The 14235-nt window shown below is 38.4% G+C and overlaps 2 protein-coding genes across 2 annotated transcripts in view; one reads left to right on the top strand and one right to left on the bottom strand.

Annotated features, from left to right (window-relative positions):
• The window catches only part of LOC135473609 (uncharacterized), a 38768-nt gene that overhangs the window by 15356 nt on the left and 9177 nt on the right, over positions 1-14235 (top strand). The window contains exons 10-14 of the mRNA XM_064753468.1: positions 343-518; positions 1900-2028; positions 2287-2358; positions 13223-13370; positions 13806-13964. Coding sequence (XP_064609538.1) covers positions 343-518; positions 1900-2028; positions 2287-2358; positions 13223-13370; positions 13806-13964 — 684 coding nt within the window. The remainder of the gene's footprint in view (positions 1-342; positions 519-1899; positions 2029-2286; positions 2359-13222; positions 13371-13805; positions 13965-14235) is intronic.
• LOC135472326 (uncharacterized) lies at positions 2522-9346 on the bottom strand. Its single transcript, XM_064751786.1, has 5 exons — positions 8683-9346; positions 7265-7482; positions 5849-5948; positions 5438-5576; positions 2522-4937 (listed from the first exon to the last, which is right to left on the bottom strand). Exons 1-5 carry the CDS (start codon positions 9344-9346, stop codon positions 2756-2758), a joined length of 3303 nt encoding a protein of 1100 aa, XP_064607856.1. The 3' UTR covers positions 2522-2755.

Raw genomic sequence — 14235 nt, forward strand, 5'->3', positions numbered from 1 at the left:
AATTCTCCAGTTTCATAAGCTGTGACTTGAGATCAGACATTTGGTTTGGTACTGTGTAAAGTTCTGTTTAGGTATTAAAAGCAATAGACCAGATCGCCAATATTATAGTAGTATAATTTTAAATGTGGTGTTATCAAAGAACTAAATTAGGTTATTTAATTGCACAGCTTGCATTCAAACTTTGGTAGAAAACTAGGTGCATTATTTTTCAGTAAAATTTGTGGCATTCAAAGCCTTAAGATGGCCATAATTTCTTAAATAAGATGACTTGTGGTAATTCATTGTGATTACTACAGCAAATAGTTTATTTCATAATTATTCCTTTTCCTATCATTATTTCAGATTATCCCTTCATCAGTGTTCTCTGTAAGCTCTAATACAGCGGAAGACTTTAGTTTTGACCTTGCTGCTCACTTTGGTTCAGAGCTATTGAAACAGGGCAGTGGTATGATACTGGGTGATGGCATAAAGCTTCTCCCAACGGATGATGGCTTGGCAGGCAAAGCAGAGTTTTACAGGTAAACATTTTAACTTGAGAAAAATTCTTGAAAGTGGGATTTGCCGATTGAGAAAATCCCTGTTCTGCAAGCAGATATGGTCAGCTATTACACTTAATCTTATGTGGAAGTCAAAACTTCAAAACTGTTATTTCTTTTGTAACAAGGTCAAAATATTGCTTGACAGCGTAAATTCTGGGTAAGTTATTGCTGACATTGGATTATACTGTGGCAATGATTGTAGCAAATGTCGCTGGATTCAAGCTCAGTCTTAAACAGAAGTTATTAAGATTTCGATTGAACTGATGGGTGTACAGTAGATGTATATATAACAAGGTACTCATGTATATGCAAGATGCAGGTGAGCATGAGCACAAGCCAGTACTTCTGCACCAGCAGAGTCTTGAACGAGTCTGTTTGTCGCCCTCATAAGGGAAAAAAATCATAAAAATGTGACTATATTTACACAGTGAACATCTTCACTTGGTTGTAAAATTTGTTAGCTGTTCCTACAACCAGAAAAGAAGCCTTTTGAAAACGATTCACATCACTCTTTAAATATGCCCCTTTTTGTGATCTATTTGTTTTTTCATGTCAGCACTATATTTGAAGAACTGTTTCCCTTGGGAGCTAGTAATAAGATAACCCTGTGTATTTCAGTCACCAAATCAGAAGGCATTGACTCACCATTTTGAGGTTCTTAAACTATTGTCTGGAACACGTACATGTCAGTGTTGTAAGCTTACCTCTAGGTCTACGCATGAAGGTTGTCCTTGTAACATGAATATATATCCAATCAGTGTTTGCCTTGTATTTTGTTGAATAGTCTGTGGGAACTGCAAATATATACTAACAAAATACATAAATAAAGACTCTTCTGTCAGGATTGTAGCTCAGTAAATAACATGTTTGGGCTTTATCTTATTTAATCTACTACCCAGGAACATCTCACTAGCTGTGTGTTCAAGTTCAGCTCTTGTTGGCTTCCTCTGCGGATGGAAGTGGGTTTCCCCCGTTTCCCGCAGAATTTCCTCCCACCAAAATGCTGGCACTTACGATGGTTATCATGAAAATAATTGCCCCACCATTGGCCTATGATCTCATAAAATTAAATTTTCTTCTAGATTGTTTCGTTGGCCCCTGAATTTTTAAGCCTTTGAGGCCAGTGAGCCCCCAGCCAATTTTTATCCTTGAGGGGTTTTAGTATTCTTAACTTTTTCAGATTAGAAATTAATCAGACTTCACAAATACAGCTTCAGTTGTCCAAGAAGGCGGAGGAATCAGTCAGAATCAAGCAATGTGTGTCACTTGAAAAATACAGAAATTTGGATGAAATACGGTAATGTTATTGTCGGTAGGGGGTTTCTATTAAAGACATTTGTCAATATTTCGTATCTTGCAGGGCATTTATAACCCATGAGAATGTAGACCCCAAGCTGATCTCAGAGGACTGGCTGTACAATCATTATCGCTGGATTGTCTGGAAACTGGCAGCTTATGAAGTCTACTGTCCTCATCTGTGGGCAGGGAGGTGGGTTCACCATGTTTTTGGCCTCTCAGAATTGTTGTACATGTGTCATGCTTTCATCTTGTACATTGACATGGATCTTAAATTTCTTTCATATGTGAAAAGGTTGAGGAATTAGGGTGATGATGTTTGGAATTCTTAAACTTTTCTTTACTTTGTATATGGAAACTTTTTTAGTTGATACATTGACAATTCTATTTCCTTCAAGGACATTGGTTAGAACTGTTATTGGTGGCTGTATGTTTTCCATGTGTTTTACAGATGTTTGACTCCAGACATGGTGATGTTACAGCTGAAGTACAGGTATGACAGGGAAATTGACAACTGTCAGAGGTACGTTAACTTTATTACATGTAGAAATTATTACTCTTTTTATCACAGTGTTTGTTCACGTTGGTTCTCAAAATTATAATATCACAGCATTCTTTGTAAATTACATAGTTTAAATTTTGTATACGTCTTTATGTATGCGTAAATAAATAGAAATATCAAGTTGTAAGACTTTAGTTGTTATATACCAACACTAAAGGAAGTTATTAAATACTTTCATTAGCTAATCACCTTATTCGTTTCCGCTATGCTGGTTGCTTTTCAGTTTCAGGCAGTTGATGATGTCATTTCTTATAGATTCGCTTTATCTGCATAGCAGCACATTTTTACATATCCCACCTGTCATACAAGTTCATAACGATGCACTGGTGATGCTGTTGTAATGGGTTATGCATGATTATTATCGTCCACCAATTATTGGTGGCAGGCCATTCCCCTTGTGTATGCCAAGGACTTTGAGAGAGCGAGGACTGGAAAGCTGTATGAGTGACCTCCCTTCCTGAGAAATTTCGGAGTTTTGCAGATTCAGTGTCTTCAGAGAGGCTACCTTCTCTGTAATTTGTGCTAATCTTGTCCCCATCTCATCAGTCAGCTGACAGCCACTCAGGTCCAGTTTCTCGATGTTCCTTGTCATGATCAAAGAATCACATAGACCTAGGAACGCTAATCTTCCCAGTTTGATTTGAGCAACCTTCATAACCTGTAGAGATGGACAGACCTTAAGCCCTTGGACAAGGGTAAAGAACTCTGTGTTTCCAATTTGGACCCCACTGATATCTAGGAAGGTCAGTCGTTTTGTACGACCAAGGAAAGACGCAAGACGATGCCCACAAACCATGTCAAATGCTGAGCCACTGATATTCAGATGAGGAAGGGTTGACGGAAGGTGCCGAAGAACATGGCCAACTACTCCTGGATAGGGGCAGTTCAGGAAGCTGAAGGATTCCAAGTGTCCTAGGTTAGAACTGGCAGTCTGCAGCCCTGCCCATAAAGCAGCGCTGTCACGGGAGGGCATAGTGTGTCGACCCTTTCCCCGGTCAACATGAACTTGACGAAGAGATGTGTTGTTTTCGAGAACCGCACCAAGGAAACAGGCTGCAATGTTCATAGACAACCATGTCACTCTTAGTATTCTCACATGCTGGTTTTGACCCAGAGCTCGTGCCATCTCCAACAAACTGTACGTCTGGAACTCATGCAGCTTACCCAAACTGATATCCAGTTCAAATAACATTGTAGTCTGTAGTCTAAGGACGCTTGACAGCCCTAAAAGGGCATTTTCCGAGAAGAGATGGTTGCTCTTTATCACCATGCATGGTGGCATGGACCCTGACATCATCTGGCTCATCTTGTCATTTCTGGTTTCGTACAGAGCACGGAGGCTTGGGGCAAAATCTCTGAACTGACCAGAACGTTTGTTCTGAGGGTTTTCCTCTTTGTCATTCTTCTCTGTAACAAAGTTAATCCCCCGAATGCTTCTTCTGTTATGTGAGACAAACTCAGTAAATATTTGGCTGAGTTTTTCTGAGTTTTGACCCAAAGATAATATCCCACAGAGAAACTGTATACATTGTTCATACTTGGACAGCTTTAGTAGCTTGTGGTAGAAAATATCTTTTGTGAATTCTTCGTCTTCCATTTCTGCCAGATGAAGGGCTGCCAGGAAATCTCTCCACATAGAGCTCTGATATGTCCACACATGATGGACCTGGACGAAGATGCCAAGTTTATGAAGTGACTCTACTTCAAATGCTTCCATTTCCTCTGAGCTTATGCATGAGCAGCTGGCCAGCATGTTGCTGTATGCCCTCTCTTGTAGTTTGTTCAGTGTTTGTTTCATGACCTCTTGCATTTTACCTGTAGTAGTCAAAAGGCCGTTGTCAGTGCAGAAGTGTGCAAGAAGTATCTGGAAGAAGCTTTTTAGGGCAGAAGTTGTTCGGGAGAGTGTGTCAAGGGAGGGAAGCGTGTCTTCATTGTATGCTGCCACTGACATGCACAGAAGAGGATTCCTTAGCGTTTGTATTGTGGCCATATTGCCACGCAGACTCGATATGAATTTATTTAGCGGCTTGTCTTCAATATCCACCAAGTTTGTATACGTCCTGATGCAGCGAGCAATGCTTACCTCATGCAACCCTTGACAGTATACATAGCTATGTGGGCTGAATCCGTTGACCTTTTTGCAAGATGGATCAGCCATCAACAGCACTGAACAACCTTTGTACAGTGAACCTCTTAAGATCTCCTCCACACTGCTGTTGGTAAATCCATCTGTGAAACCATCAAGAACAAATAGGATCTTTTCTGCATTATTCTCTATGGCCAACTGAAAATTTGTCTTACTGACGCGAAATCCATCAGGGAAAATTTGGCCGTAGATTAAATCCAGAATACTTTTTCCTTGCGTGTTTGCTATGTCCAGATAGAGGAGTAGGTCACAGGTTGATGGACAGTCATCTGGAGATTGTGCCCAGCTCTTGGCCAACATTCCACCCAGTGTTGTCTTCCCATAGCCTGGGCTCCCAAACATCACCTTAATTGTAGAGCGTTTGGGGAAACATTCATCCAGTGACAGCTCTTGTCTGTAATGAGATTGATCATCAAGCTATAAAATGAATCAGAGTTAACCTTGTAATACAAGAATGTCAAGAATGTTGAACTAATGATCACAACTCAAAGGAATTCAGAGGGAAACAATGAGTGAACAGATGATCAAGCTTTTTAACTCCAGGCTACCAGGAGCAGCTTATAGCGCATTATATCACACTTATTTCACCAGGTTCATATCCCTGGCCTTTGGGTAAAGTGCTGAGCTTGTCACAATCAGTTTGCCACTGGTTTTCTTTCACCATCACATATGTGAAATTAATCTCATCATGGCTTATAACACTTTGACAAGTCAGGTAAACAAAAAGTAGAAGAAAAAACAGAGCTTTCCAGGTTACATCTGTGTGGTAAAATGAGCTATGTGTTGGGTTCTGCATCAACATTTAACAATTGCTGTAACGTCTTATCTCAGCAAATAGTCTAAATGTACATCTATTTTGTTAGTCTTAACAAAAGCAAGGAAATATTACAGTACCCATGGCTGTTGACAATCTGGAGTGGCACATAACATTTATCTCTTGGTTTGGTCCATTCCTCCCAGAGTAGGGGTGTCATGTGACTGTACAAGGTTTTGTATCTTGTGGTGATGATCCTTTTGCAGTAACCAAGAATATCTGCAAATATGATGGACTTTAGTATATTAAAAGAGGTAGCAGGATGATTTGAGTGAATTAAAAAAAAATACATCCAAAACAATGGTTTTTTTTTTCTTCATGTTCATTTTTTTTTTTTTACTAGATAATGATAAAATTAACCAGAAGTTTAAGGTGGGCTTTATGTTACACTTTAGATGTGGCCAGTAAAAGTCAATTTGGGATAGTTAAATGCACATCAGCAATTCAGCAAATTACAAGAGGATTGTTGCCTAACTGAATTAGTCCTGTACCTGATTTGTTGGCCAACCCCTGCTGGTATATTTGGTCTCTAGCCTTGACAATGATGCTGTACACTGTGGTATATTTGTCCTTGATGCTTTCACAAAACAACTGCAAACAAACATGAAATCACATACAGGAGTTAGTATGGTTTGTTTCTGACACATACAGAAGTTAGTATGGTTTGTTTCTGACACATACAGAAGTTAGTATGGTTTGTTTCTGGCACATACAGAAGTTAGTATGGTTTGTTTCTGGCACATACAGAAGTTAGTATGGCTTGTTTCTAACACATACAGAAGTTAGTATGGTTTGTTTCTGACACATACAGAAGTTAGTGTGGTTTGTTTCTGACACATACACAAGTTAGTATGGTTTGTTTCTGACACATACAGATGTTAGTATGGCTTGTATCTGACACATACAGAAGTTGGTATGGTTTGTTTCTGACATATACAGAAGTTAGTATGGTTTGTTTCTGACACATACAGAAGTTAGTATGGTTTGTTTCTGACACATACAGAAGTTAGTGTGGTTTGTTTCTGACACATACAGAAGTTAGTATGGTTTGTTTCTGACACATACAGAAGTTAATATGCTTTGTTTCTGACACATACAGAAGTTAATATGGTTTGTTTCTGACACGTACAGAAATTAATATGGTTTGTTTCTGACACATACACAAGATAGTATGGTTTGTTTTTAACACATACAGAAGTTAGTATGGTTTGTTTCTGACACATACACAAGTTAGTATGGTTTGTTTTTAACACATACAGAAGTTAGTATGGTTTGTTTCTGACACATACAGAAGTTAGTATGGTTTGTTTCTGACACATACACAAGTTAGTATGGTTTGTTTCTGACACATACAGAAGTTAATATGGTTTGTTTCTTCACGTCCGTACAGTTAGTGCTTTGATTGGAGAAAATTCAATCGAAAGTTGCTTGAAGAGCTATCAGCATGACTACTTTTGTGTTCTTTGTTGAATACAGGATGACAAATTGAACAATCTTTCGTGGGAGTCAAATCTCAGTTGATGACTGTGTTAAAGTAATTTGAGCAATTTGGAATGATTCTAGACCAGTGACGTCTAATAAATTGCACTTAACATCACATTTTTTGCATCTAGTTCTGCTTTATGTAGTCATGGTGCTTTTGAGCATGTAGTTTGTTACTATTTAAGCATTTATATAAACAGAATAAAATCCTAACTGAGGTATATTGACGAGGCCTTATTTCATTGGTTACGTGTGACCATTTGCCAACATTGACACTGTTGTCTTTGCTCTAGGTTTACTCTCTACCCATCTTTAAAGCAAAAACAATAAATATTCAGTCTCCCAGTGTTCTTAATGTTCTTAATTTTAAAAGAATGAATATTTCGGTATTCAAACTATGCCTTCTAACACTGCGCATGAGTTACCTTGAAGGCTTGCTTGTTGGTTGACTTCTGAATAATGTTAATCAGGAATCTCATTTTGGGAGCATTTTTATGGATGGAGAGGATTCTCTTTCTCTGAGCTTCATCTATCACAGAGCTGTTCTGGAGGAAGTCCAGAGTGTCCTCGACCTGGATAGACTCTATCAGGAACTTGAAGGTCTTATTCAGCACTATGATGTCTTCCTGAGGGATACCTTCTCCTGGAAGTGAGAATTACACAAGTCTAGGCCTAATGAACTGATGATAAAATGTACCTGAGAACTTTATCTTAAATGCTTATTATCAAATGGCTCTCATGGGTTTTCCCCTGGCTCTGCTCATTGCTCCCACCCCAATGCTGGCCGCCCTTATATACGTCAGTGAAATATTGAGTACAGTGTAAAACACCAATCAAACAAAGAAAGAAAGAAATCAATGACTCAGTAGACCAAACCTTTGTTTTATAGCTCCGTAGCCATGACAATGAGATATTGTTTGAATTCAGCTATTTCTGCCGGGAATAAGGAAAGGGCTAAAAAATCAGGTTTATTCCAGACTTCCATTCTGCAGTGTCCCATTCTGCATCATTGACTATAGCTTTGATCAAAAGGTTGGTTTCTGGTCTTAAAGATTAGATAAGACAGTATTTTCAAGGACATTGAATGAGTACAGTTTTGAGAGTACTGAACTTTTTTGATTGTTCTACAGACTTACATGTTTCCATATATGTGTGTGGTTGCTTAATGTATTTGTTAAAGTAGGTAATTGCATGGTTTGTCACAACCTGGTTACCTTCACTTGTAACTCTGTCCAACATTGATAGATTCCAAAATGCAAGCGATGCTGTGATTTACCCTACTAGAGATCTGTTTACAACATGGTCTTTCGGCAAATATTAAATCCAATGTATCACTTCAGGTGGCCAATGTGGTTGAAGTACCAGTGCAGTGCGATGACCCAGGAGCCTCTCATCAATGTAGCTGCTATGAGTTCAAGTCCAGCTCATGCTGGCTCCCTCTCCCCTGTCATACATGGGAAGGTTTGTCAGCAACATGCAGATGGTCGTAGTTAATGCTCTCTTCTGTCGCTTAAGTAAAATATTCTTGAGTGCAACGTAAAACATCAATCAAATAAATAAATGAATTGTTTTAGATCACCTATCATTATTAGAAAGTTGATATTTCATATCATAATTTTTCCAGCCGTTACTCACATGTTGATTGATTCATGCTCATCCGAATTTAAAACCACAAATAATCAGAAATTACTAGAATGTTCAAACATGTTAAAAAGTGGATATCTAGATTTGTCTTTAATTGAGACAGATTACTGTGATTAAGATATATTATGATTAAAAGTGACATCTAATTAAAGGTTGGTTTTGATCCATACTCAACAGGGGTATTAGTTAAAATCTATACCTGAATGTTCTTCATGAGGGATGTCTTTAAATGGCGACATGGAGCTCCTCTGCTTCAGCAGCTTGCTTTTGTTGTCCACCTCAGTCCTTTCCACCAGTTGCTCTTTTTTCTTCTGAAGCTGTTGAATGAACTGGTTCTGCATGAATTCTGTTGTCAAAATTTCGCTCTCCACACGATGGATTTTCCTCTTCCCTTCCGCACCTCCGAGGCGAAAAATTGCACCTGTAGTAAGCTCCCATAATTTTTTATATGTCTCTTCGCTTAAAGAATCAGCAGTGCACAAGTTATCCTTGGCTACTTTTAATCGCGTGATGTCAGCACTGAGGCTCTCATCTTCTGGTAGAGGCTCTTTACACCAGCCTCCAGGGTAAGGGGAGCTCATATGACAGATATTCTGCAGCAGTACAACCAGCATGTCAAAGTCGAATTTGTTTGACGAGATGTTCCGCTGCTCCGAAGGGTACATCTGTTCCCACTCTGCCTTGGTTATCCGCCCTTGACTCAAAAGTTTCCCCACAGTGTTGCGCATTTCTAGTCTGTTGATGTTTTTCTTTAGGTTCATTGGTGAATAAAAGCAGTCAAATGTAACCCTCAGAGCAGTGGTTCCAGCATCCCCCACGAGCCAGCAAAGCCGCGCCAAGCGCTCACGACCTGTGGCCGTCATGTTTTCTGCAAGAGTGAATACTACCTGCATCAAGTTAAACAATTTTTTTTCATATCATATGACTTGTTTGTCCTTTAGCGTACTGTAATTAAAATTATAATCCCAAATTAAGTCTTAATTGCAGTGGAGATTTCCAACAACAGATTATACGTGAACAGCTAGTTTACAGAACATTTTTGGTGATGTGTTTGAAAGCAATGGCAAAGAAGTAAATACAGGCAATAAACCAATAAAAATTTCTGGAGACATCACTGACCCATACAAAGGTTCAGAAGAACACTGGGTTCTGATCTAGTTAGCTTGATATTTATGGATAGTTTTAAGACAATTAAGACAAGTTAATATGTTAAAAGACACTTTACGTTTGTAATGGAAACAAGTTGTTCATTAATTGATATAAAAGTGTGGAAAAACTTACCGTTATTGCAAGAGCACCCTTCAGTGGAAAGGCTGTATCGAAGGAGAGTCCTGTAAACATGAAACAAATTTGGAACGAGGCACTAGCCAGTATGAATTATTCAAATTTGGCCTTTGGAAACCTGCTGGTAAAAGGTCCTCCACCATTCTGTTGTCCAAACAAGTGCGTCTATCATACTGGGAGATTGAAGTTTTATTGGACTGGAATGCAAAAGGGATCAGGGTTTACACTAGTGACCTCTGAGCAGAGCAACTTTTGACTGAATTCTCAACAGGGCACTGTGAACAAATGTTTGCCCGTATACATGTAGACATATGTAGCATATACTTATGTGTGTGTAGGTATAGGAGTGAACTTTGTGGACTCTCCAAATTAAATCATGTTTGACAGATATGAACAGATTTTGGCTGGCTTCCAGCTGAGACAGTGGTCTCTCTTTGAAGGTCATTCCTACCACACTAATATGTGTCATTTAGCAGCAGAAAGCTTTCCTTACTGTTCAATCAAACAAGATGAAAGAAAATCTTTCATTATTAATGAAGAAGAAAAAGTACTTAGTGATTGAGTGTATGAAGAAATGTGCTGAAAACACTGGATTGTGGTTATTAAAGGTATAAATGTAGATTGGACATATAGATTTGAAATTTTTATAACTATAAAGCATAGAGCTGGTTTTATCACCCTTTTCCTTATTTATTTGTGCATATTTCAGTACAATTTATGCGTCTTTATGTGTGAAGTTTGCATAGAAAATGCCGCGAAAACAGACTTTAATAGTGTTGTAATAACCCTACATGTACATGTACCTTTGGGCACAATAATGCACCCAAAATATGATCTATACACACATCAGAGATAAGCAAAACGCCTGGAGAGCTTATAAGGGAAACACTAAGTGTACATTTATATGTTTTTAACAAATGTAGATGGGGTCCATGTTCTAGTCTCTTTCTCTCTCTTTTTATTTTGTTATTTTGTTTTTTATTTTAATTTATTTATTTTTTATCATTAACTGCCCTCTCCTGGCAGCTTAGACGTTTCAATGTACATGGTCATATTGATAAGCAGCATTATATGGACATACCCACACCTGGAAAAATATTCACTACATGTAAGTAAAAAGTTTTGAGGTGACTATTAAGTGAATATTAAGTATAATATTAGATATTATAGGTCAAAAAATCCCCTTTTCATTATTATTAAAATTAATGTTTTCACAGGCCTCTGTTATTGTTTACAATTTTTTTTTTTTTTTTTTTTTTTTCAAATCTTAAAAATCTGTAATCCCAAATTCTCCAAACCATATTTTGGTTGTACCCTCTTCTGATTTATAACAGTTGTTCCCAGATATTTAGGGAGTTTACTCATTCATGTAAGTAACAGTGTCTGTTCACACTCACAATAGATCCACTGTTCACGGATCCTTACCTTGTTCAGTTGACAGCGTGTGTTTGTTTACAGGTGGGTGACTAGCTTTATAGTCAGGTGGGCTCAACGGTTGTTAGGTCAACAGACCACCCCCCACTCAGGTCTTAGTCTGGGAAGACCTTTAACTTTTCTCAGCATTACAATACATCTATCATTGCCCATTGTCCCCGCCCATTTGATGAGATTGACAGGCCAGGTGTGAACACTTGAAGCTTTTCTCGAGCAGCCAAGTGAAACTTTATACGTACTCTCCAAAATTACGTTATTTCCTGATGAAATACATGGCTACATTTGATCTGCTTCACCGGAGTCTTAAGTTGCATGTTCATTACAACGAAAGTTCACCAGAGTGGCAGAATAAAGATTTGTTATTGCAGTAGATATTGGGTCTGGTTTCCTCTATCCATAGACCTGACTGCCTTGCTAGATGTGAAACATTCAATTAGCATGGGGTTAAACACGAGTATTGTGTCTGGTTTCCTCTATCCATAGACCTGACTGCCGTGTTAGATGTGAAGCATTCCATTAGCATGGGGTTAAACACCAGTATTGGGTCTGGTTTCCTCTATTTATAGACCTGACTGCCTTGTTAGATGTGAAGCATTCCATTAGCATGGGGTTAAACACCAGTATTGGGTCTGGTTTCCTCTATCCATAGACCTGACTGCCTTGTTAGATGTGAAACATTCAATTAGCATGGGGTTAAACACCAGTATTGGGTCTGGTTTCCTTTATCCATAGACCTGACTGCCTTGTTAGGTGTGAAACATTCCATTAGCATGAGGTTAAACACCAGTAAAATCATTATAAATAAATGAAGGTTTATTGCAAATACTTTTTACACCTTGGTTGATGTCTGTCTGCCTGTTTGATTTTCTGCCTGTTTGATTGTCTGTCTGTCTGTCTACTAGTCTATATACATCTACATGGACATCACAGCTGATCTATACTACAGTTTTGAATATATTATTTTAATGGTGTAGAGGTAGTTGCTGGATGGGTGGTCTGGGGTCTTTTTAACCGTCAAGACCTCACCCTCTTTCCAGTTTAGGTATAGGAGGGCACATATTTGTATGGAGCCATTATTGGCTGAACTGCAATGTAATCAGGTTGCTGATGTCATGTGCACCTCAGCCAGGGGTATGTTTCCAGTTTGATTTATCTGTAGCATTAGAAAGTTTATGTCAGTCAGTCAGTAATAACTCGCTCACACAGTGGATGGTTCCACAAATTTCAAAGACTTGAGTTATCGCCTGTAACGAGTATGATTGCAACATCATCCTTATTTCCTGGGGAAAATGTTCGTTACTAGCGTGTGCATAATTATTGTCTTTTCCATTAAACGCTTGTAAGACGTGATAAAAAAATAAGATATCTTTCCGATGTCTAATGTAGATGCTTAGACAAGGTACCTGGATACCCTGATTTACCATGATAGTGGTATAAAGCAACACCAAATTAAGGTGCATCTGAAAAAAGACAAGCTTTTACTTTATAAAATATCAACATGTGTAAACACAACTGTATGTAGTGGATCAGACATCAGAGGATGGAATGATGCCATCCAAATAAGTGTGCTAATTAAATGCTATGACTTCAAGATGCTTTGATGTTAAAAACAATGTGATGTTTATTCTGCAGTATTTATGGTGTATTAGTTTAATGTTACAGCCCCATAGAATGGAGCCTTAATATAAGTACATTTCCACTCCAATCCATGGAAGCTATCTTACACAATACCTGTACATGCAACATTACATGCAGGTGTACTCAAAAAGAGTTCCATAACTTCTGAACATGAAAATGAACATATTGATCTTTTACCATGTATCCAACAACGTAGGCTCCTAATCCTGTGGGATTACGCTTCCTGTCTGATTAGACCTGTGATCAGTTTTCTGGATGAAGTTTAAACAGATATTATACAGACACAACAAGGTTTGTACAGGTTTTACATGTAATGGCTCGAAAGTTGTAAAGCATTGTTTGGATGAGATTTGGCTTTCTATCAGTATACAAACTTTTTGTAGGCCAGCATTAAGGAAAATCCTGGAGCATGATGATACACCTGGTAAACGCATGGTGCTGTGTATTAGTGATGTCATTTTCTGTGGGGGAAGGGACAGCTCAGCCACCCAGGGGACTGATACACCTGGTAAACCTGGTAAACTCTCCCAGGTAAGGGAATAATCACTGTTACTTACCTTTATGTGTGGAAGTCCATTCATATGTCGTCGTCACTATACTTCCTTAAATATGTTGTCAGCTGGACACTGTACCCATGTGCTTCTTACTTGTCCTTATGCTCTGTTAAAGTATTGACATATACATGTACATGCTGCTTCCATGACAATTCTGTTACAAACAGTGTCATTTATATTAATTTTATTAGCTTTTAATGGTACTGATTATCATATAAGAGTGTCACACTTTGAATAATTATATGCATGTACATGTATCTCATATGTTTCCCTTTGAAACGGAGATATACCATTTTTGTGAGTTTCTCGTGTATACTATCCTACATGTATAATAAAGCACTCACCTGTATAGTGAGACAAACCATGGAGGGTTTCTGAATCCCACAATGTAGTTATCTATATGGTTCTTCAGGTGGAGTTAGAATTGACAGATGGCTGGTACTGCATCCGAGCTGTGGTTGACACACCTTTGCAAGAACTAATTAAAACAGGTAGACTGGAGCGTGGGGATAAGCTCTGTGTGTGTGGTACAGAACTGACAGGTAGTGAGGAGCCAGCCAACCCGCTTCAGGTGAGCTGATAAGGGCATTTATTATTTACCAGACAACATCAGACAGACATGAGCATTAGCAGTTCCCATGTTTTATCATGGGTACTGTAAAACTTGATTGTTCACATATGCATTATTGAACTGCATTAGTTATTAAGAGGGCAAATTGGCTACCATTTCATTGCAAATGGTTAATTTTGATTTCACCTTGTTTGCTCTGATTTTTGTTACTTTAAAGTACCATCTGATTTAGCTGTTTCTAACAATTCTGGACATAAAAAGGAGGGTTTAT

The sequence above is a fragment of the Liolophura sinensis genome, chromosome 8 (genome assembly GCF_032854445.1).
Source record: "Liolophura sinensis isolate JHLJ2023 chromosome 8, CUHK_Ljap_v2, whole genome shotgun sequence".
Taxonomy (NCBI): domain Eukaryota; kingdom Metazoa; phylum Mollusca; class Polyplacophora; order Chitonida; family Chitonidae; genus Liolophura; species Liolophura sinensis.

Bases quoted from the DNA above. Each gene is read 5' to 3' on its own strand.
- LOC135472326 (XM_064751786.1), bottom strand. From the start codon at position 9,346: ATGACGGCCACAGGTCGTGAGCGCTTGGCGCGGCTTTGCTGGCTCGTG. The intron at 7,483-8,682 runs GTATAGATTTTA...TCTCACTTCCAG, and splicing joins CCCTCATGAAGAACATTCAG to GAGAAGGTATCCCTCAGGAA. The intron at 4,938-5,437 runs GTACTGTAATAT...ATCTCATTACAG, and splicing joins CAGATTGTCAACAGCCATGG to ACAAGAGCTGTCACTGGATG.